We start from the raw sequence: 26,277 nt of genomic DNA, 5'->3' as shown, positions 1-26,277 counted from the left end.
CTCCTTCTCGTGCTATGATTTATAGTAAGTGTCACATAGAACTGGTCAACTCCTCTCACAACAGAGCGTTTGTTGATCTCGGTGCTTCTTCATCTAAGACAAGAAGACAAACTAGTCCACAAACACGCCTACAGAGAATGTGAAAAGGACTATGTAAGGTTCTTGAACGTTGCGGACGGTTGAATGCCTTCACTGGGCTTATCCTTGTAACCGAACGTGCTAGAGAAGGTAATGATAACTTTGGTGTCTGCTTGAGAAAATTATCACAAGTCACTTTCAGTGTCTATGTACACGGATTGTTGATGTTTCTTACGAATGCGAAATTAGGTACGCAAATTTGTAATGAACTCTCTTAACCTCTCGTTTACCAGTGCAAGAAGCACTTGGAAAAATCGAAACAAAAGTATTTCCATTCACGCAATCTCAATATTCGAGATATATCAGGCAAAGAAAGCTAGTCCCGCACATTGTAATATGGCATGACGGCAGGACCCAATACACATACGATCTCGGCCATTTGGGATGTGATGTGATCAGCACCACGCTTCGATCGTCTCTACCTCCTAACGCTGCCCCCGGATACAAATTTATTAAAGGCTGGGTGGGCCCCAGAGATACTGCACTGAGGGACGTTCCTTCAAAATTTTCCACCCGAAGTCACCCATCTTGTTTGTGTGCGCGCGCAAAGATACAATCAAGTTCAGTTTTACGTACTTTCATCTCTCAGTTAATCTTTCTGTAGTAACGTCTGTCTGCCCTGCAATGACATCATTAACTGGGTGTTCTGTGGTGATAAAATGTTACGGTGAAGTGGGAAAACCCAGAAGTACATGTTCATCATACTATCTGCAAAGTTTTGCCCATAAGGGTTCCTCCGTTCGAAATACTCTGATAACCACTTCAACTGACTAGAGCATCCCTTAAGGTTAAAAAAGAAGAGGACCGATAGAAGATGTGAAAGAAAAACAGTGACCAGGGAAACAACCTCTGTAATCTGGTCTTTCCAGCCTGCTCGTGGCTGCCCCGATGGCGTAGTGGTATCGTTATCTTGTAATCAATATGTGCCTGGTTCGATTCACGATGGAGGCTGATAGTGGTTCGGATACAACCTTTAAGTGTGAAAAATGTTGTATCTGAGAATGAACCAGTATCCAATATCATGAACGCTATTTTCAGTTTCAAAATGTAAAGTTAGCCGACCTCCGTGGTGTAGTGGTTAGCAGATTGCTCTACGATCCAAGGGGTCCCGGTTTCGAACCCCGGCCTGGGCATGGGTGTGTAAATGTCCCTTTATCTATTTCATCACATCACGAATCTTCGCGATTAGACAAAAGTTGAAGAAAAGCGAAGTAAAATAAACCAAATTAAACAATTATAATGGATAATTATCATCAAAGTCAATTGAAATTATGTAAACTTGTGTTATGTTAGGACAAGAGTTAAATTTTTCTAAATTTTTCTAACTCTTGCAAACACGGAATTGCACAAGTACTGTTATTAGCTTATGGCCTCTGCTGTGCCGTGTGTTTAATGCTAAGTATTCGGCATATTCTTGTCACTAACTATTTATCTTCCATGTTGGGCGGAGATGACAGTGTTTTACCAAACTTTTTTAGGTTTTTGAAAAGAACGAGCCTCTTACACTGTTTCTGAGGAAGATTGTAGTCTGTCCTTAGCGTTTAATGTGCTGTGTAGGTGTCCTTTAACAACCTTGGATTTAAACCGTTCTCTCTTTGCACCCCCTTTTTAAGGGTTTTAGATAAGGGGATGTTTTCCTCCTACACTATGAAGGGTGCATAAGAGGCAACACACCCACAACTTTCAATTCACTAATTCAAAACATACAGAGTAACGAATACAAGTCATTAACATTCGGTATTGTGGATTCACATCCAAACGCAATAACCTCTTTCGCTATTGCAGTATAACTTCGGTGCTTGTTTCCCACCCGTTGATTGGTTAAGGAAACGCGTCTCGGCTGACAGTTTTATGTCTTCCTAGCACACGCCACACTTCCGCGGTGAGGAAGTGAAAACGGTTGCAGTGAAGTGGCGTGTGCTGAAAGCGGACCAACACAACAAACTAAGAAGGGAATTGTCAGAGTATTTAAGAAAATCAGTCGTGTGGATTTAAAAAATAATGTATTGATTAATTCATTGATTTGGTGTAGTTTACTTCGCTGAGGATGAGTGATGATATGACGAAATTCATGAAGGAAATTACAAACATATACAGGGTGTATCATAAGTAATAGCGCAAACTGACACAGTTGAAAGTACACGATAATGGAAGGAAAACAGTCTCAGTAAACATGGGTGTACAAACGAGCGGATTTAGAGATAATCGCGAATGTGTGGTTACAAGCCGCCATTGACTTAATTGTTTCTAAACGTCGTCCTAGTTGGTAAAATGTACTCTTCGTTGCTGTAAGGTTCCATTTTCACTACGCAGTACAGCACAACTGACGTGACTCCCGCAGTACGATTATTATACTGTCTACTGATTGTATCCATCCTGTTTGATTACAACGCCACCTCTCGGAAATGTTCTGTTTTGTAAACCTCGGAACGCGCAAGGAGTAAAGCACTTGGTGTTTACAAAATGCAATCAGTGACGGCTTCTAACCACACATTCGCACACATTATTAGCATTTTACCAACTAGGACGACGTTTACAAACAATGAAGTCAGTGGCGGCTTGTAATCACACATTCGCGATTATCTCGAAAACGGTTCGTTTGCAGACCCAAGTTTACTGAGACTTTTTGCTTCTGTTATCGTGTACTTTCAACTGTGTCAGTTTGCGCTATTACTTATGATACACCCTGTATGTAAGAAACAACACGAACTCCGCTTATGATTATACTGGCAGTGTCCTCATTTGGGTGTCCTCAGAAAAGGTCGCACCTTACAGGATGAGTGATGAAATTGATGAAGAGGCACTCACTAAGAACACCCATAACCAGGCCGGGATTCGAACCCGGGACTCCTGGCGTCGTAGCGCGATGTGCTAACCACTCCGCCACGAAGGACAGCATGTTAGAAATGCAGAAACTAGATAGATACCTAAGACCAGACCAGAAACTTGAAAACTTAATCGTAAATATTAAACATACTACAGGGTGTGCAAAAAGTCACGGAATCGAGACTTTGAACGTACGTAACTTTTGTACAAAAAACGTTAGAAACATGAAAGTTACACTGGGTATTAACTTTGTCTATGTGGATATTCTTTAAACATTAAACAAAAAAATCATGCTCTACATGAACGTTCAGTGTGCGGAAAAAGTTACTAAGGTGTAAAGAAGTTATTTTGTATGAAGTAAGAACAAATATGGATAAAAGATAGCTGTAGCAAAACTTGTCGATGTGTATAGATGGTCAAATTTACAATAGAACGATACATTTTTACACACTTTGTGCTTTACAGACAATTTATGGGGTTCATAGAAAAGTGTTTTTTTTTCGAAATCACGGGTGTACTGGCAACATTGGTAGTGTCAGAGGGCAGTACAAGGTCTGTTAGAAATCTTGTCATTCAATCAATGCCCAGATGGTACAAGAAACTAACCTACCAATCTTTTTGTACGATTTATTTCAACGTTCAAAATCTAGGTTGCGAGTCTTTTTGGACACCCTGTAGGTGTGATTCAACGCGGGAGGTTTTTGAGTGAGAATACGCCTAATTAAATATGCATTAATGCAGTGGCTGCAACTCTGCGGTTTCTAAATTCCGACGCGAACTTTCCACGAGCAGAGAGCCTCTGCTTCCGATAATGTTGTTTCCTTCTTCAGGGACAAAGTGGGTTAAGACAAAAGCGCTTACGATAAAAGTGAAATTTTTATGAAGAATTTCTCCATTTATGAATTCCTACATCTAAACAATTTTTAATTGAGGGCAACCGTGCAGGTTTTCACCCGGCAGACGATGTTTATGTTGTCATTAGTGAAGCAGGAAATTAACAATATTTGCATCTTCGTGGAAAGAAACATGGACTTTGTCGAGCATTTCTTCTGTGTGTTTAGGTAGTTTAAATTCATCCAACGTACAATGGGATGCACAAGTATTGCACGACTATTTTCATTAACTTTTTATCTTGCATTGTACATGTTGTTAAGGATAGGTACAGAGGTTGTCAGTAACTTTTTGTTTCAATAATTAATGCACTCGTTGCGTAAAACAACAGAATAAACATGAATGAATTTTTGTTTGGATGTATAACACTGTACGTGTTGTTTGTCTTTCAATCAGGCAACTGCATTTTAGGAAAGCATTTTTGTTTTGTTCTTCATTGATAATTGTTAGCAAGTTATTACAACTAAAGACAATACTATTCCATAACCAACGTCATATCTTAACGTCTGAATTGGATTATAATAATACATTTTTAAAAACAAGCATTCTTTTAGAAATAAGGAAATTTACTCTCAGTGCTAATCGGAACTGGACCTACAGTTTGAAAGTAGGATCCTATCCACTGTGCCTCCACTGAGTATCGAAACCTTGATTACAAGATGACAACGTTACTACCAGGCCAAGAATTCTCAAATCCCAACGTCATATTTCAAGACATTAGAAAGCATGTATAATCATCACAATTAACACTGATTATTTAATCATTTTAATTCTTAACAGGAAGTGAACGCTAGAAGTAGTGAAAAGTTAATAACAGCAATGATTTGGAAGGAAATATTAACATTGAACGACATAATTTAAAAAAAAAAAATGTTGGTGGAGTACACCATGTGTACGAAATCTCAACACACTCCAGCAGTTAGGTTCCTCACCATCAGAAACAGGGAAGTTGATCGTTCATTTCCTCTGACAAAATTAAATCAATGAGGAATGTTCATGTTACTAAAGCACATATTGTGTTCACTATGAGATTTCGCGCCTTTTCAATTGCGCTCAGAAAGTTTAAAGTTCCACTGAGGAAATAACTCGCGAAGAAAAGGGCAATCAGACCGTTCAAAGTATAAACTAATAGTAAATCTTAAATTCTCAGCTGGTAGTATTACTTGTGTAATTATTTTCCCACGCATTTGATAATGGAAGCTACTTGATTGGATCTACGTGATGAAAAGCTTGAGGAAAATCTAAAGAAAAACATTGTTAATTCGCAATGGAGAGAGTCCTCCTAGCTTTTCAGTTAATCGCTAATTTTAAAGGCTATTTTTGTTCTGAAATGTTAATGGAAAAATTACAATACACGGCCCAGACATTAGTACATGGTTAATGGGTTCGCCAAAGAAGAGAAACCATGCAGAGACTTTCTGTGTGGAGTTAAAATGTATGTCAGTTAATGTTTCGAGCTTAAGTCCAGTTCTGAATTAAATGTCTTCTATGTTCAAATTCTTTGTCTTTTTCTCCTAATCACAAACTCATGTCCCATCCACGAACTTAGAAATTCATTCAAATTAATTTTGGGTCTATGTTTGGCAGGAATATCAAATCTAATATGTTTATTGTTGTAAGTTGTAACATGATACAAATTATACTTTTTCGTTGGAATTTGGTGTCAGATGTTTGTTTATTCTGGCATCAAATTGATCTTTAAGACGGAGGTTTATTGAGAATTTTTAATTTGGGGATGGTAGTTCGTGTTTAAGGGGGTATAAGGTTACATTCAGAGCCAAAATAACCATAAATTCTCACCCAAACAAGGTGTATCCAATAAAAACCAAATGTCACAGAAACAGCAAACACTTTGTCATGTTTTTAGGAAGTTCCAAGATGCATATACTCTTTCATATGTTCATAAAACGCCTCACTACTATATTCCCAAAATGCTTGTTTTCTAAACTTAATATCTCAGGCGGCAAAACTGCTGCTTACAACGTTGATCATGTGACCCGATTCATTTGGGCCTTCGTGAAAAATTTTAGGGTGGTGTTGAGGATGTGTAGATAAATCATTGCCTGAAACCGTAAATAAAATTTAAAGTATTTGTGTACTCACCGTTTAAGAAGAGAAGCACTGCTACAGCACTGATGAAGGGTTTCCAACTCATTTTCACCGTGTGTATGCTGCCGCACTACGAAGTGAACAAGATCACCGATAGTCAAAACATGAAACACTGAACTGCGCTACACGATCGCTTCTGCACCAGCTGTCGAACAACACTGTCCACCACTCCGCTGACACCGAGAAAGGACTGGCCTCGCAACCTTGGGCGAACGCTTTTCAATCCCGTTCGAGATGTCGACCGGGGACCTTGAGGTCGGGAAGGACACTGCAACACCTTCAACCGAGCACTTTTCCTATTGGGCTGGCCGCACCGGAAGGGGCACGAGCGGAGGAAGGATTCTGGAAGAGGGAAGACTTCTACGGTGGATCGGAAAGGAAGCTAGAACCCGCATGCACGGGGAAGGTCCTGGGGTAACGTCTTATACGTAACGCATCCACATCTGTGAGAGGTCGCGTGTAACATGCCTCGCCCGAACCACGTTGGTGAGGTAGCGAAAAGCCACTGGCGCAGTGGCTATAGTTGGGCTCTCGACGTCTCTCGCAGGAATAAGCTCTGGATGTGAACGGTTTCGACTTCGCTGGCTGAGAGCTTCGCTTCGGTGGAAACTGGGCCAAAAAGAAAGTGCAGGCAATAGCTCGCACGGCACCGTTGCCAACCTGCCAATAAGAAAAGGGGCTGTTCCAACTCTTAATTTATGCTAAATGCGAATAAATTATGCTAGGATGTATCATTATTAGGACTAAGCCGATACTGCTTTCAACCGATACCCCTTAAGTTATTGAAAATATTGATTAATATTAGTGTAAGTATTTCACTAATTATATGCATCAATTTACAGGGACCCCTTGATTACAAGGCAACGACGCTACCACTGCGCCATCGGGGAGGCCGGTATAAGAATAGAGATATAACAGCACGTATACATTATCTGGCTTACGTGTAGTTACGATCGCTAAAATTTGTTTTAAAGCAACTGTCCTGGCAAGAAGATTAATGTCAAATAGATAAAGAATTGAATATTTATTAAGCAACAAGAAAGGATGTTAGATACAGTTGACGAAAACTGACGTTACTGATTAATATATATTTTTTTACTGCCATTCAAAGTTCGGCCGAAATAAATTACCCTCGATTTGGCAACAAGTGTTGAACAACTATATTGTCATGGACTCCTAAATACGTTCTTAGATGAAACTGATAAAGGGACACTCCATGCCCAAGTCAGGACTTGAACCTAAAGCCCCAGTCGTCTTAGCGCTTTGTGCTAACCACTCTGCGACATAAAGGTTCCTCACGATATAAATTGGGGAAGAGGATATGATTGTTACAGCTTGTAAGCACACTATCTTTTTGTTTGAAGCAAAGAAGTACAAATAAGATCTGGAGATTAACAGAAAATTCAATTTCTCTCTCTTCCAGGCATGGTTAGTCGACTCTCCCCACCCCTCCTTGGAAATTGGCACGATTCATTCCAAGTTACAAAAAAGCTGAAATATTGTTATTGTTAATAACGTAAATAAAGTTCATTTATTTAGTATTCGAACATAATAACCAAAGTCAAAAATGCATACGATTGAATGCGAAATACAGGACCCACGTTACTTCCTTTTACCATTGAATCAAATTAATGAATGGTTTCACTGTTTCCAAAATTCCAAATATAATTGTATGTGAAAGATCACACAAGATATAGGATATAGCTACTTTTTGAATAAAATTTCTCCAAACATTTTGAAGGCATTTCTTGAACGAGGTGCGCAATAGTTAATAACAAAATACCATAAGTATAAACTTGGAGACACTAACTGCACTAAATGTAAAAAATAGTTGAAAATAGTTTTGCTGAATATTCACTCATTTCGTAGATCGGGTATAAAAGCCTCACCATTTACATAATAATAATAACAACAATTATTATGAACGAAATTTATTTTTATCAGTCTATAATAATTATTGTAGAATTACAATTATAACCGTAGTAATAATTATTGTTATTATTTCTGCTAATCAAGTTTTATCAATGGCCTGACCCCCTCCCCCTTCAAAAATTTGTGGCAACGCCCATGCTTCCAGGGACTCGCGCTTGCATGTTGTGGTACATTTTACCATTATGTTCGGAGGTTCAGATTGTGTCAGGTGTAGTTGCATTGTGGAAGGGTTGGCACCACTGAGGCAAGAGCTCGCTCAGAGTCTCGGCGGGATGTGGGGCAGCGGAACCCAAAGAGCAGACAGTCAGCGAGATTTTCTTGCTGACCCACTTCGGCGCTGCGGTCGCTTTTTTAATTGATAGTGCAACACTCGCTCGTGCCTACCTTTACTCGCAAGCCACCAAGATCAAGACGGATTACGCAACAGCCACGAAAATCCACTTCCTCTCTCCTTTCTAAGTCTCTGGAGGTGCGCGACAGAAGGGAGGGGGGGACTGTTCCACACATCGCTACCTACCATTAGCGGGAGGGGCACGCCTCTGCTACCTGCAAACTATATTATTAAATAAAAACAACATCAAGTTTGTCCTATAGGAAATCCACTCAAGAGATTGAATGATTGATTGAGTTTAAAATGTTCGGTGCATCGTCACATTAGGCACCCTTACGGGGAAATAACCCTTATCTAAAATTCTTACTGAAAATGTTAAAATACGGGGTTTAAAAAGCTCGTTGGGAAATGCTAAAAGTGTAAGGCTGTACAGGGACCTGCTCAAGACAAGCACAAGACATTAAAAAGTCAGAAGGTATTAAAAATCTCCTCACAGACGGTGGAAGAGTCCAGCTCTTCGCAAAAACCTAAAAACATGGGATAAAATACTGCTGTCATCACCCAAGAGGGATGACAAACAGCCGGAAAGGTTAAAAGTCTGCCGGAGGTAAGCAAGATCGACACATTCAACGAGAATGTGACGAATGCTTAAAACGACATTACATACACGACACAGCGGAGGGTCCAGCCCTTGCAGCATGAGTTAGACGGCTGTGTCCTAGACGCATGCGGGTAAGAATATAGCAAAATACGTACATTCGTATATGGACAACATTTGGTGCACTGCCTCATAAAAGCCCAGGAACTTATTATGATCACTGATTACGCACGGGGAAGTACTGCGAATAGCAAAGAGAACAGTGGCGGATTCAGAAGTTACACTTGGTGGGCATGAATTTCAGTCGAGCACCTCACCTCACCGACAATCAATTCTAACAACAGTTGTAATGTTTTATGTAAACTTTCTTTATATGGAACCGTAAACAGGAACCAAGGTGACTTCCATGTTTTAAAGATTAGCGTCTTGTTACAAAAATAGGAATCTATGAATGGAATAGATGTCATTGTCATAATTACTTACTTTTCCACGATAAACTTAACGATCAGATGTAAGGAAACACCCTTTTTTGAGGAATATTGCACAGTAGTTCAGAACCAATTCAAACTGTAGGTCCAATTCCGATTCGCCTATCATGAGCATAAAGTGGGCTTCAATCAAACTTTAAAAAATATTCTTGATCCTGTAAAACTTTGTGATGAAAGTCGAAACATTTGAGTTTTCAAAAATATTACGAATGATAATATATCCAAAAACCTGACACTTGGGAGGGCTGATCGCCCCTATAGCCCTCCCTGTCGATCCGCCGTTCTATTTACATCCTGATGTTCCATTTCAGAGTATCTTTTAACAATCAGAATGATTGATTTGGTGTTTTAAGTCCACTTTATGCACAATAAGGCTAATCGGGACTGGACCTACAGTTTAAAGTGGGATCCGAACCACTACGTGCCTCCACCGGGATCCAACCCGGGACCCCTTGATTACAAGGCAACGACGCTACCACTGCGCCATCAGGGAGGCCCGCTTTTAACATTTAGACAAAGTAATAGCGAGTAAATGCTGTTGTACAGCAAACAACCCACCCAGCCATAAGATACAATTATGTATTATACGGAAATTATGGTTTGATTTGATTTGATTGTTAGATTATGGGCAAATGAGCACAAATGCTATTTTTTGCCGTCGCACAATACGGGAAAAATTAGGACAGGGGCATAACAAGAAAATAAAAGATATCTGTTAAAATCTTAGTCATTCAATTTCTAAAACTAACACATTCATTAATTACTTAAGAAGAACTAAAGCCTATGCTGTTTCCGAGGTCTAAAATCTCGTTGCCCAGTTAAAAGCCGAAGGGCACTCAGGACACGCAAGGACAAGACCGATCACACAGAGGATTACAATGACCGTAGATCTAGGCGCCAGAGCCTCGTTGTCCTGCAAGAAGCAGTTACTGGTGTGTATTTCAGGGAAGTGAGATAGATTTGTGGGTGCTTTTTCTTCTGGCGGTTCGGTACCGGCATCTTTCTACAGCTGAGAATAAAAACTAATAACGTTTTATTTTAACAAAAGAATGTGTGTGTGTGTGTGTGTGTGATGGTGTGTGTGTGTGTGTGACTACATGAATGCACGGTCATTTATGAACATACCACAATATTTTGAGTAGTTCTTAGGTGGGCGCACGCATAAAGCTTTAATACTTTCTATCCTTAAGTTGGACATATGTTATAGCGTGATTCAAAAAGATGGACTCAGTTTCGTCAACATCATGATTACAACTCATAAAAAAGAAGTCTTTTATGGGAGACAGAAAAAGATAGATGAAAGAAACGGTTCCGAATTAGAGAGAGAGAGAGGAAGGTAATTCAAGAAGCGAAAGAGATAGGGAAAGAGAAAGAAAAGGAAACATAAGTGAGAAGCAGATAAAGAGTAAAGAGAAATATAGAAGCGAGACAGTACACAATCGCGCCGGCAGAGAGAGAGAGAGAGAGAGAGAGAGAAAGAGAGAGAAAGAGAGAGAGAGAGAAAGAAAAGAAAGGAAGACACAAAACATTAAGAGAGAAAAGAAGACAGACAAAAACAGACAAGACACGAGAGAAAGAGAGAGATGAAGGATAGAGAGTGAGTGAGTGAGTGAGAGAGAGAGAGAGAGAGAGAGAGAGAGACAAAGGTAGAGATGGAAAGGATGAGAGAGAGAAAGAGAAAGACAGAGAAAAAGAAAGAGATAGAGAGACAAAGTGAGAGAAAATAAATAGAGTAATGTAGAGAAATAAAGTAGGAGAGAGAGATGTATAGAAGCAGAGAAAGATAGGGAGAGGAAGAGATAGAAAGAATGAGACAGACAAAAAGAAAGTGGAATACAGACCAATAGAGTGAGAGAGAGAGATACATAGAGAAAGGTGAGAGAGAGAGAGAGAGAGAGAAGGGAAAGAGATGAAGAAATATAAAAGCGACAGAGAAAGGAAAGAGAAATTTAGAAGAAAAACAGTCGGGTAAAGAGAGCGAGAGAGAAAGAGGTTGACAGAAAATGGGAAGGAAAACAAAAGTTTCAAATAAAATGGAGGGAGGGAGTAGAAGTGTGCATTTTTCGTTCTTCCAAGGGGGTAAAGCGAACACAACAAACCAACTCTTCAAGTCGAGTACCAGAAGCTTTCTTGCCAGATAAAAAGTAAGGCACTGTATATGTTTGTATGTATGTATGTATGTATGTATGTATGTATGTACGTATGTATGTATATGTATATAAGGTAGTACCCCAAATAAGAGACACTTGGTTAACGTCTCGAGTATTCGCGATTAAAATTATCCGATATGCCATCTGGTGAGATTTTCAGAAACCACTCCACGTAGGACACCTCGCTGCACTTCGCCGTGTTGAAGCCATTCAAAGCAAGGGGAACATGCGAAGAAGTAGCGTATACTGTTCAGTTTTTATCTCTAAATCGTTTTGTGGTTCAGGACAAGTGAAAAGCTTACATGTGTTTTCCACCCCGTGGAATCAACAAAATGAAATGTTTAAATAAATCAGGGAAAACAGAACTGATTGACAAGATTGGCATAACTGAAATGCGGGAAGGAAATTACGAAGAATGTACGAGTCTGTAGACTCTATTTTCTGCAACAGCATGTTTTCATTTATTTCCTCCCAAGCTTTGCAATACAGGTGAATTGCTTTATTTTCAAATCATTTCTGAGAGCCCCAGTTAGGCAGTTACAACCGAGGTGCAGTGCAGATGAAACAGCACCGCTTTGAAAAGCCAGTGCGTATACATTAGTTTCGTGTGCGTTTCCCGTGTTATTTTATCATAATTTCACCTTCGTTATAGTTCCTGGAATTCACATCGCATTCGCAATATTTAAAAATATCGCGTAATTTAAACGTTTCTTCCACACCAGCAATGACAACACGCTGCTATTACGTACTAGTACTGAATGTAAACAAATATCTATCCTACGTAGAGCGGCCATATTGGAAGCGACACTAGCGCTCAGGTGGTAATTTTAATCGCGAATAGTGTGTCATTTGTCGGCAACTACGGGAACAAAACGCTTTTGCAACGCATCGGGCTACTACGCCGGAGTATCCGGGTTCGAATCCCGACCTTGGCATTGGTGTTCTTTGTGAGTGTCTCTTCATGAACTTTATCATATCATCATCATCCCCACCTTTGCGATTAGACAAAAGTGGCATAAAATCAAAGTAATATAAATCAAATCAATAAATAAACAATAAATACAATACAATAAGTTATAACTTTAAAACTTTGAGGAAGGAACGAACTCAACCCTCCGCTATTGCTTTGGCAAGAAAACTGTGGCTGCTTCGAAACGTATTATAAACCTTAGAGGTGATGGAATTCATTGCAAGGGATGTACGTTACGGCAAGAGAACATTGACGCTCTCATAAATTAAGAATGAATATCCTTTCGCGTTAACAGTTGCTGAATTTTATTATCAAAGATACTGTTACATTTAACATAATGAAGACATTTCACTGGCAGCTACTATAAGGAAGACTTCAAAAATGATAAAAATGGGATTAAAATTTTAAACTAGAATAATGAATAACGGTAGCTCTGGTTGTCTTGTGCACATCCTGTAACGGCAGACAAGTTGGATCTGTGGTGTCGAAAGTATTCCATATCCCGACATTTCATTATTAAATTTTGTTATTATTATACGTATCTATACAGGGTAAGTAATAAAGAATGAAACAACTTTACACAGTTATTATGACGTTACTATTTATGATAGAAAATCAGACAAGGCATCAATATAATGAAGAACTCTGGAAGTTTTACTCACATGACTCACATTATAAAGATTCAACATGCGAACCACGTGCAATGCAGTAAACATCCAAACGATAATCAAGTACTTGCTATGCACGAGACAGAAAGTGGTTGTCCACGGTTTCGAAGGCACTAACAATTCGCAGTTGTAACTTTGACAAATATTTCGGAAAGGGTGAAGTACATACATTACTACCGAAACGCATGCGGAAATGTCTTTGCACCATTGTGATTGAATCAGTTCTCGATAGCTCCAACACACAATACGCCTTCTCTGGTCATAAGCCATTTTGCGACACTGGCGATCCTGGTGGAGCAGCAGCAAAGCAGCATTAGCACACTAAATGGGAATAAAACTTCCAGAGTTTTTCATTATTTAGGTCTCGTTTGATTTTCTGTCACAAATAGTTACGTCATAATAACTGTGTAAAGTTCTTTCATTCTTTTTTACTTACCCTGTATATTGAGAAATATAATAAAATAATATTTGTTTTATATTTAAATATGTTACACTAAAATTCATAAAACCAGAACATACATAGGGCATGGACGAAGGTGTACTGACAAAGTGTCGCATTGTAACCAAATGGTTCCGGGTTCGATTCTCGATGGAGGGATGCCGTTTTAAACTGTATAGGTCCAGTCACGATTAGCCTATTCGACAAATACAGAGAACTTAAACACAGCTTTAGCAAACAAAGAAGAATCCTAAATAGAATACTCACTGCGATAAATACACAAGATGAATCTCTAAATGCAACATTCATTTTCATTATTTATAATAGAAATAATAATATCATTCCTAAAATTCTACCTCCTGTACTGGAAGGTATGTAAAGTTCAGGCACCCAATACATGCTCGTAAAAACATGTATCTATCTATATACACACAAGAAAACACATTCAAAACATGGAATACAGTCACAGGGAAATAAGCCTACCGATGTACACAATTAGCCGTAGATAAATTTAATTTATAATATTATTCACAAAGTGGCAATATATGATAAACACTAATCTAAAACAATACTTACAACAATCAATCATAGCATATTAACAATTTTGGTTCACCTTATCAATTACATTTCATTCCAGTTTATTGAAAGTGGTTTAGTTGGCCAATGTAGAAACAGGTTAGAATAATTTTTTGTGCCTAAATTAAATTTACAGTATACTTAGCAATAAATAATATCCATTTCATTATTTATAACATTATTAATAACATGAGATCAAACGTTCTGTCCCCCTGGACTGGAAGGTATTTGAAGTGGAGGTAGCTAATACATACTCGTAAAACATACTAAAATATAAGTATTTTGTAAAAATCTTGAGTGCTTCATAAATTTTGTCATATAGCGTTGTACAAAAATAGAGTTATACATAAAGGTAGAGAGACAGTACTTTCTTACGTGGCAATAATTACTTTTACAATCAAGACTTTCAACATGTATGGTATGCAAATTGCAAAAAAAAAAATAGTGCACTCCTTGAATTACAACCAATATGAATTAACTTGGAATATAAAATCAAAACCGCGTAGATATAATGCTATCAATTTTATCTTTCATAAAACTTTCTACATTATATGGAACGTTGAGCCTTGTAATAGTCATTCTTACAGTTTTAGGTGTGCTTTTGTTACCTTTATTATATACTTTTGATGATTAAAGCTTTTTTAGAATTTTTTTTTAGAAACTGTTTCTTATCATTAGCATAAAAATATAAGTAGTGTAATTGATGATACTATAAACTCAACAAATGATGAACCCCCCTCAGGCAGATTTGGCTACACTTAAACCTTGCTCAAGATGAGCATATGAGCTTTTTGCTCAAGTGTAGCACCCTGTCTAATCCAAGATTTTTGTAAAAATGCCCTCGGGAATTTCCCGAAACTACAGTGTACAAATGATGAGCCCCCTCAGATTGATTTGCCCATACTTACAAAAGTTGCATCAGCCAGATTGTTGTCCATAAGCTTGTTAAAAATATGCCCCTTCTTGATATTGTTTTGGATACACTTGAAATTAAGCCAAACTCCTCATAAAACACACACCCACACACACACACATACACACACACACCCACCCACACACACACATGCTTACTTCTGGTTTATTTCTATTGTATCATGATGTGCAACAAATTATTATCCAATATTATGCATGTGTTGTTTTCTGATTGGTTAATTATGACATAATGTGATGATGTGTTATATTCTGATTGCTTTGTTGTTTCAGATGTTTTAATCCATGCTTAGGGTATATAAAGAGATTTTGCATTACATATCAGCCAGTATTGTGAGAGTGGCTGCGGAGTATAGCTGTGTTGTTACAGTGCTTCTCATACTTACAGGCCTGTTTGGTTTAATATATAATATTTCTTATTATTCATATTAAATATATTTCTGGTATATTGAACAAAAAGGGCTTATATTTTGTATAAAAATCTGATATTTGTTGCATCCAGCTTGTTTGTTGTAATCCACTCTTATTTAGAGTCAGGCTTATATCTGTCCCAGCCTGTTATACAAAAATCAATACATAACACAGTGCTAGGTCATTGCCTTTCTAGGACATGCATGTCTGTGCAGGCATTTGCGGAAGGTCAGTGTAGATCAATATTTATTCTCTTTTTCCACTTGTAGGCTATTAGCTTTACAACCTGTCATAATAAGCATAGAGTTTTGATTTAAAACCCAAAAAATTTTGTATAATAAACCGAGAATAAAAATTAATAATATTAACATATTAAATATACACAAGAAATATACAAAGCACACAGCTGAACAAAATATATATATATATTAAGTACAAAATTTTGAATTGAACCCCAGGAAATCTTATATAATAAACCAACAACAAAAAATGCCAAATCAAAAATATTGCAATCAGTGTAATAAAAATATATCCAGCCCCAATTTTGCTATGCACCAAAAAAATTGTGACCCAGGCAAATATAGAACTCCCACAAAAATATGCCCCAAATGCCATAAAATATTTAGCAAGGCATATTTCAATAGACATGTAGGCTCTTGTTCTGCACAGTCATCAACATTGCCCCCACAACCATCTACATCTGGTCTGAAAAGGAAGCATGAAACACCTGTTAATGCTGGACCGGCAAAGCAGCCACGCTATGCACCACCTATCCATAGCAGTTTTAATGGCCAACTTAGGGATTACCGGTTTGTATCAGAGCCAAAATGTGATATTAAGAATTTTTTGAACAGTATAAATTCTGATGTGCAGGCAATTCTAAATGCACAAAATGGCTCTTATAAGCTGTCCCTCAAATTGTTTACACAATATAAGAAGCCAAATGGCACAAAATTTACACAGCCCTACATAACAGAAACTGTACCGGTATATTCAAATGCAAATTCAGACAAAATAATAAGCAGTTTGATAGATCAATTGAATATTAAACACTCTGAATTTGCAGCAAAAGAGTCTGGATGGAGCCTATGCGGTTCTCCACACAAGCTCTATGTTAATATTTCTGAATTCAGCCCATTACAAGGATCTACATATCTGCCATTACCTGCCAATATTAAAAACAAAAGAGCCGTGGTTAACATAGAAAATAATGATGAGAAATGCTTTTTGTGGTGTATTTTAGCTGCTTTGTTTCCAGTTTTAAGGAATCCTGAGAGAATAAGTTATTATAAACAGCATGAACACAATTTTGATGAAGCAATGAAGGGCTTAGAATATCCAATGTCTGTTCAGAATATTGATAAATTTGAAAAAAAAAGCCAGGGATATTAATGGTAAACAATTATCTATTAATGTATTTATTTGTTCTACTGGCCGTGGCAATTGCTTGATAGCACCTCTCAGAATCAGTACATTTGATGATGATTCTGCTGTTCCGATTGATCTGCTCTTAATTGAAGGGGATGATACACGCCATTACACTCTGATACATAATCTTGAACCTTTAGTCAGAAAACAACTAGACAAAACTCATAGAATATTCAAGTTGTGCAGAAGATGTTTGTCTGTATTTGATGGTCAAAAAATGGTGAATGGGGTTCGGGAAGAGAATGCAGAAATTGCTAAAAACAAGTTAATTGAGCATCTGAAATATTGTGGCAACCATAAACCTGTTCATATGGTGATGCCTAATCCAAGTGAAAATGCCAAATTAAAAAAATTTGAAGCCCTGTTGGAACACCCAGCATATATAGTCTGTGATTTTGAATCAAATCTCAAACCTCTTGCATTCTGTAGCCCAGATCCTGATGAACCTTCAATTACATCATACCAGTTACATGAACCTTCTAGTTTTTATTATGTGGTTGTACAGGATGGGGTTGTTAGTAAAGAAGATATATACATGGGAGCAGATGCCATCAAATAATTTGCAGATAGAATAGAAAATGAGTGCCATAACATAGCATCTAATGTCTTATTAAAATCAAAACCTATGTTGCCTTTAACAGAGAAACAGATTAAAGATTTCAACAATGCAGAAAAATGCCCGGTATGTGATTCTGAATTTTCAGATACAAATATCAAGGTTCATCACCATTCTCATACAGATGGTAAATTCTTAATGCCCCTGTGTAATAGCTGTAATATTAAGATCCAGAGACCAAAATTTGTCCCTATATTTTGCCATGGAGCATCCAATTATGATTTCCATCATTTGATCAGGTACGAGGGGTTTGACAAGCAGAATTTAAATATTTTAGCTGAAAATAATGAAAAATATATTGCCATTAGCAAAATAATTAAAGTTAATGGTGTTCCTATTCACTTAAGATTTCTTGATTCATACAGAATTTTATCGGCTAGCCTGGCTACACTGGCCACTCAATTATCTGATGATCAATTCAAAATCACATGTGCTTTGTTTCCAAATCAGGAGCTGAAATTAATTAGGCGGAAGGGTGTATATCCATATGATTATGTTACAGATTTTTCTAAATTTGATGAGTGTTCTCTGCCACCACAACAAGAGTTTTACAGCAAAATCAGAGGATCTGGAATCACTGATGATGATTATCACCATGCCCAGTTGATGTGGACCAATTTAAAATGCCAGACATTTGGTGATTATCACAAGGCATATTTAAAACTTGATGTGACCCTCTTAGCTGATATACTTCAGGCATTTAGAAAATCTTCCATGCAAAATTATAAGCTGGATCCAATGTATTTTTACAGTGCTCCGGGCCTAGCATGGTCTGCAATGTTTTTAAACACTAAAATGCAATTGGATCTGATCCAGGATCAAGATATGTATCTGTTTAAGGAACAATGTATAAGAGGAGGCATGGTGCAATGTTCTCAGAGATATGCCAGAGCAAATAACAAATATATTCCTGATTATGATCCAGCACTGCCATCAAATTATATACTGTATGTGGATGCCAACAGCCTGTATGGTTATGCTATGATGGATAAATTGCCATATGCAGGGCTTGAGTGGGTTGAAGATTTCAATATTGAAGATCTTAAGAATTTTGATGACAATGACTATGGGCTGTTCTTAGAAGTTGATCTGACAATTCCTGATGATTTACCCAACACATTTTCTGATCTGCCCCCAATTCCTGAGGTTGAGTGCTCACCTGGCTCTAAACAGAAGAAATTGATGATGACTCTGGAGCCAAAACAGGATTATGTCATATATTACAAAAACCTCCAGTTCCTGATGAATCATGGTGTTCGAGTGAGCAAAGTTGGAAAAGTTTTGAGGTTCAGGCACTCAAGATGGTTGAAACCATATATTGATACAAACACAGAGCTTCGAACATCTGCAATGAGCCAATTTGATAAGACCTTGTTTAAATTGATGGTCAATTCAGTGTATGGCAAAACAATTGAAAATGTCAGAAAACATATTGATGTTAAAATAATTACTGACCCCAGCCGGAGCAAAAAATTGATTGCAAGGCCTCATTTCAATTATAGAAGAATTTATGATGAAAATATGGCACTTTTCAACATGAAAAAACAAAGATTAAGTTTGATAAGCCTATTTATGTAGGGGCTGTGATATTGGAATTGGCCAAATTACACATGTTAAAATTGTTTTATAATGTGTTGAAGCCTTTTTATAAGGATCGTGTAAAACTGATGTACATGGACACAGATAGTTTTGTTCTTGATATTCAAACAGAAGATGTTTATCAAGATATAACACAGCCTGAATTGTTTAAATATTTTGATACCACTGAACATTCAAAAATTAAACACCACAACAAAAAGGTGCCTGGCAAGTTAAAAGATGAGACATTTGGTGATGTTATTGTGGCATTTGCTGGGTTAAGGGCCAAGATGTACAGTTTTGAAACATGTAGTGGCGCTGTTGCCAAAAAGGCCAAGGGCATTGGCAGAGTAATTGTTGACAAAGAACTTGAATTTGAAGATTACAAAAATTGCCTCAAATCATGTAGCACAATCAGAACATCAGAAAATAGAATTCAGAGTGTGGATCACTTGTTGACTACAAATATTGTAAGAAAAGTGGCTCTGGACCCACATGATGATAAGAGATACATTTTATCACGTGGCATACATACTCTACCATGGGGTCATTGTGATTTGAAAAGTGGTAATCAATGCCCAATTACAGAGCATGATTTGAAAGAAATAAACATGCCTATGAACTTATTTGGGTTCAAAAAACAGGCTATTATGGACCTGCCAACACCACAACCCTCTTCTGATATAATATCTAAACTAAGTGCTTTGTTAATTATTCATCTGAACAGCATACTTACAGATGTTGATGATGAAACAGGTAAAACATTGTACATATTTAACAATAATTTAAATCATTACCAATTACCTGTAGGTGGTCAATTGCAATTTATTACAACCCCTGAGGGTAATGTCAAGATTTCAGTAGGGAGAAATATTTATAGAATTAAGCACTCAAACATGATTTCTGGCACTGTTTATACTGTTTCTGCTGGTGACTGCTTATATATTGAGGTCCCGGGATCATATGACAAGCTTCACTTTTTTTTATAGAATTAAGAATCAGATATTCAATAATAAATAACTACTAAAACAAAAATGCCTAATGATATATTTGGCCATACAAGACATGAAGATCACAGTGATGAGATTCTGATGCTTGATGTCAGAGTCAAGAAATTAAGAAGTGATTTACAAGCTTTACAAACCACACTCAATGCCAGTCTTCAACTAGAAATTACAAATTTACAATCACAATGCATGGACCCTCTTCTTAAAATTGATTCTGAACTCAAATTGCTGCTTCAGAAATATACTGACTTGGCCACATTGGATAATTTTCAAAATTTAGAAGAGGCTGTAGCAGCTCTTCAAGCTAAATTTAAGACACAGGCCACCAACTCTGAGCAATTGAAACAACAATTGGAAGAGCAGATAAATAATGTCCAGACACAGCTCCAAACAATTGTCAAAAGCATAAAATCACAAGAAGATTTTGATCTAGTGATTTCCACTCTAAAGGAACAGATTCAATCACTCCAGATACCTAATCTGGACCCCTTGAACAATGCCATAGCCGAGGTTAAAGAAAAAATTGAGACACTTGAAAATTTTATGAACAACTTGCCATCTTCTGATGCTTTGAGTGCAATAACTCGGAGTGTTGCCAACATTAAGCTGCAACTTGAAACATATGAAGATTTTGGAAAAATTCAAAGTACCATAACCCATCTTGAGGGTACAATAGCAGCAGTGCAAAGTGATTTGACAAATGTACAAGAATCTCTAGAATCCCGCCTGCCTGGTATTGTAGACACACTTGTCAGTGTCCAGCAACAGATCACAAAGCTTGAAAACCTCAACACTGAATCTGAGCTATCTCATTTTCATCACTTGATCGATGATATCCAAACAAAACTTGAAATTTTACAACAATCAACACCCACTCAGGCAGATATAGCCCTGCTCCAAAATGCTATGCAAAATGTGGCTGATGCTTCTGAATTAAATAATGTGAAATTGGCACTTGAATCTTTGCAAAATACTGTAACAAATCTGCCTACATCACAGGAACTTAAAAATATTAAGAGAGCTGTGAATCGCATATTGAAATCAGAAGATATCAAGAATATCCAGACAGAGATCAAACAACTTACTCAGACAGTGGCCACTCTTCCAACTAATCAACATATTAATGAACTGCATGCCCTGTTTGAGGATATCAGAAGACAGGTCCATGATCTTACTGCTCAAAATTCAAAATTGGCAGTTATTGAAAATTTGCAACAAATTGTAGCTAATATCAAGCAACAGCTAGGGACCATGGAATCCAATCAAGCAAATGCTCTGTCTGTTTTTGCCACCCAGCTTCAAGAGATTGTGCAACAATACAAGAAACTTGTTGTGGACATAAAGATCAAGCCAGGCCATGATGATGTTGTTAGGACTATCAATAAGCACCTTGAATCTGTAACAAGCAGATTGCTTACAGCAGAAAAAGAAATAACAGGCATAATCGAAAATCCAAAACATACAGTAATTCTTGAATTGTACAGCATCCCCAACAAAGAATATGATTCACCATTTACAACAGGTGGCAAAATATATATGCTGTCCCCTGCACAATTTTATTACCAGTTTTTTGTTGGGGGCACACTGAGACCAATCAAGATCAAATATTGGCTTCAACCACAGGCACACCACTACCCCACCTTATCAATAACAAATGCTGACAACAAACCAAAAATCACCAGTGTAGAGTTAGAGGATTTTACAGATCCCAATACATTAGAAACATCTTATGCTGAAGATGATGGCTCTCTGGAATTTCATATACAAATAGGAGACAAATTATATTTAGAAAATCCTGTAGTATCAGCTGCTGAACACCCCATAGTTGCAATATTCTTGTTTTCATATTATGTCTAGACAAATTATTGTTGATGAATTACACAGACAAGCCAGACATAATTATAAGAGACTGCCAGTAGTTACAAAAGGCATAGATGATTTATGGCAGAGCGACTTGATTGAGATGGCAAGTGGACAGCTGAAAAACTTAGACAAAATCAACAAGGGCTACAAGTATCTACTCACTGTAATAGACACATTTTCAAAATTTGCCTGGGCTGTGCCACTCAAATCCAAGACTGGAAAATGTGTTACAGAAGCCTTCAGGACAATCATCAATTAGAGTGGAAGATCACCGCGCTATTTGCAAACAGATAATGGCAAAGAATTTTATAATTCTGTGTTCCAACAATTTATTAAAAGCCAGTCAATACAACATTATTCGAGTTACAGTGATCTCAAGGCCTCAATTGTAGAGAGATTCAACAAAACCCTAAAAAATCTTATGTATAAACAATTTACACTTCAAGGTAATTATAAATGGCTTAATATTCTTCCAGAACTTTTACATAAATATAACAACTCGGTCCATTCCACAATCAACATGAAACCCTCTGAAGTAACTTCATCTGATGAGCAAAAATTGATCACGACTGTTTATTATCCTAGATACCAGCCAACAACAAGAAAGGCCAAATACAAGGTGGGTGATCAAGTAAGAATCAGCAAATATAAGCACTTATTCAAAAGAGGCTTTACAAGAAACTGGAGCACTGAATTATTTACAGTGGTTCAAGTTAAACCTGGGACCCTTAACACATATATAATAAAAGACCACCCAGGAGAAATTCTCAAAGGCAGATTCTATGAAGAAGAACTCAGCAAAACTAAACAGCCTGACACATATCTCATAGAAAAAATCATCCGCAGAAAAGGCAACAAGTTATTTGGGATGTTATAAAAAGGCTGCCAGAACCTGAACAGCAGATTAAGAGAAATGGCAAGTTCTGCCTGAAAATATTAGATGTCTTATTGTTGGGCCATCGGCTTGTGGTAAAACTACACTAATGATTGATAATTTTTTATTGGCACCCAACTGGTTAGACTGGAAAAACAGGCACTTGTATGTCTTCTCTAAGAGCTTGGAACAATTAAAATATCAGCAGTTGATGAAGCTATATGATGGATTGGATATTGCCACTTTTGAACCAGATGTTAAGCCACTCCATGAATGTCTCGATAATTCTGTTGTTGTGTTTGATGACATTATACTGGATAATCAAAACAAGGTTAGAAATTTCTTTACACAGGGCCGACACAAAAACATTGATTGCTTCTACCTGGCACAGACTTTTTCTAAAATACCGAAGCAGCTGATCCGAGACAACAGCAATTTTATATGTGTGTTTCATCAAGATCATACCAACCTCAAACACATACATGATGAATATGTAGGTGGGGACTTGAGCTACAATGATTTTTCCAAGTTTTGCAGTAGGTGCTGGAACCAGGACAGTTATGGGTTTGTCACAATTGATATAACAAGAAAACCCAATAGTGGCAAATATAGAAATAAAATCAACAATTTTCTAGACATTGAAACATATATAAATAACCATGAAAAGGCCAATCATTGATGATCTTAAATTAAGAGATTATCTTGTAAAAAGATTTAAGGGATGGAAATCAGAGAACCGAGGAATTTATGAACAACACAAACAAACAGAACAGCCTATTATTGATGCTATTAGTGAATTAGGTAAAAATATCAAAACTGTTACAGAGCAAAATCAAAATTTGATCACAGAGCTTGTACCTGTAGCTGCTAGGAACATATTAGATTATCCAATCACCCCACTTTCTAGTATTCATACACCTAGTCCTGTTGCTCCTCGAAGAATTGAAGCTACTCAGGATCCTATTGAATTGGGTCTTCTTGCTCAAAAATATTTAAGCACACCTAAAGACAACAAAGATGAGGTTTTTGGCTTATATGCTGACACAGAGCGTGATGGTAGCATCGTACATAGAATTGGCAATTTCAGAGTAACATTTATGGGAGATGATCTGATTGTATATTCAGAATCTCATCTTGGAGAAAAAGGTGGTTTTGTTAAATATCCCGGCACACCTGGGTTGTGGGAACTGATGACTAGGAAGAGACCTGGCAGCTATACAGATCAAGATTATGAGCACTACAAAGAAATATTAATAAAATCAGATGCTCTATACCAGAACAATGATCCCACACAAAAAAGAGTCAAGTCTAGCAGTGGAGCAAAATATAACAACTTAATCAAGCCCATATGGTCACAGATCAAGACTGGCAGTGGAATCAAACAATACAACACCCTGCCTAAAGAATTTGTGTGGGTTGATGATGTCAGGAAACTTCTAGATAGGTTATTGGTGATAGCTGGGGAGGAAAATGCTGGCAACCACAATTTTTACAATGAAAAGGTTGGAATTATGGACATGATAAGCACCAAATTGTCTAATTTTATAGTAAATGACACTAAGGGGATTGGATATCTTATAAAAATTATTAATACTCTACCACCTAAATTTTGGAATATTTCTGAGGGTCGGGGTTGGTTAATGACATTATAAACAAGCTGCCATTTGAACTACATATTCCAGGCTATCAGTATTGTGGTCCCGGTACAAAATTGGAGCATAGATTAAACAGAGGTGATCCTTGTGTTAATCCCCTAGATGCTGCTTGTAGAGACCATGACATAGCATACAACACACATTCTGATCTAGACAAGAGACATGTTGCAGACAAAAAAATTAGAAGAGGCTGCATTTGGTAGATTTGTAAGCAAAGATGCTTCTTTGAGTGAGAGAATAGCAGCATTGGGGACCACCATAGCTATGAACACCAAACAAAAACTGGGGTGGGGGTTGTGAATATATATATAATAAACCTAGAATGAAGGCCAAGGGTGTTATGTATCAAATACCTTATGCAAGTCTTAAATCTCTTAAAACTATTGATAGTCTTTTAACCAAAAAGCAGCGCAAGAAAAAAAGCTCTTGTATTGCCAAGGGCCATGGTATGAAATTGTTGCTTAGTACCCCCAATTAAAAAAATTACAACAATCTAGAAAAAAATCACATGTGGGGGGTTTCATATTTACTATCCCGGCCATCTTAGCAGCACTTGGGGCTGTTGGGAGCTTGGCTGGGGGATCAGCTGCCATAGCAAAAACAGTAATAGATGCCAAGAAATATAAGGCAGAATTAGATGAAATAAAGCGCCATAACCTGGCCATGGAGAAACAAGGCAAAGGTGTTAAGAGAGCCATGAATAAGTTTAAAAAAACAAGAGCCGCTTACAAACCAAGATATTGAAGCTTTAATCAAGCCACTGGGCATCAAAAATTTTAGAGGAGTGTACATGTCTGATTCTTTACCAGAGCAACCACTCAACAAAGAGTGTGGCATTGTTAATTTGGATAAGTACAAAAATCAGGGCACTCACTGGATCTGTTATCTTAAATATTTAAAAAATGAGGCATTTGTGTTTGATTCATTTGGAGGTGTTCCACCTGAAAATTTAATAAAATATCTAAAATCAGCTAATCTTTATTACAATAATGCCCGTGTTCAAAATTTCAAAGATGTTAATTGTGGACATTTGTGTTTATCTGTTCTTAGATATATGTCTCAAATAAATAAACCATCAATTGAAGATTTTCAAAAAGCCTTGTGGTATCTGAAACATCATGGGGGTATTCCATCTCACCAGCCAAAATTCAATATTGAAACTCAGATTACATGATGATATAGTGTATCCCAAAACAATAGCTCTCAGAGCATTTTATGGCATGTACTTGATCCCTAATATTACACACCACAACAACAAAATTGCAGTAGGGGATCAAAAAATTGTCATCACTCCAGGGCAGTAATGCTCAATTACCCAGAGGTATAGTATTAACTCAAAATTCTGTCACTCACAGAGTAGAGATTGTACAGAAACAGTGGATCTGGGTACTATAGGAGAGCTGTTAGGCTTTGAGAACAACACAAAACTCGAACCGGCCATCAAACACACTGCTATTAATATACCTAAATTCTTAGCCATAGAGACTCTGAATATTCACTGTAATGTGGCCGAGGGTGTGATCACCAAATCAAATGGCATAGGCACTCACAAACAAACTGGCATCATTGCAACATTTAAACCTAATTCTGAATTTATGGAGCCCATCATCTACACTCCATCCCCAACATTATATTTTCCTGTGTGCCATAATAGAATAGATTACATTGAATTGATGGTCACTAATGAAAAAGAAGAATTAGTTGATTTTGCTGGAGCCACAACAACTGCAATCATAGAGATTAATATTTAAATAAAAATACATACAAAAAAATGGAAAATATTGAGAGTTATGAGCTAC

The 26,277-nt window shown here is 37.3% G+C and overlaps 1 protein-coding gene across 7 annotated transcripts in view; it reads right to left on the bottom strand.

Annotated features, from left to right (window-relative positions):
• Positions 1-6,514, bottom strand: part of LOC145982200 (uncharacterized) — a 303,625-nt gene extending 297,111 nt beyond the window's left edge. For all 7 annotated transcript variants that reach the window (XM_083115765.1, XM_083115764.1, XM_083115768.1 and 4 more), the window contains exon 1: positions 5,959-6,514. In XM_083115765.1, the coding sequence (XP_082971891.1) occupies positions 5,959-6,010 (52 nt within the window). In that variant the 5' untranslated portion in view covers positions 6,011-6,514. The remainder of the gene's footprint in view (positions 1-5,958) is intronic.
• Between the last annotated feature and the right edge of the window lie 19,763 nt (positions 6,515-26,277).

This window comes from Lepisma saccharinum (assembly GCF_977018435.1).
Source record: "Lepisma saccharinum chromosome 12 unlocalized genomic scaffold, izLepSacc3.1 SUPER_12_unloc_1, whole genome shotgun sequence".
Classification (NCBI taxonomy): Eukaryota; Metazoa; Arthropoda; class Insecta; order Zygentoma; family Lepismatidae; genus Lepisma; species Lepisma saccharinum.
This window is presented reverse-complemented; position numbering and strand designations above follow the sequence as displayed.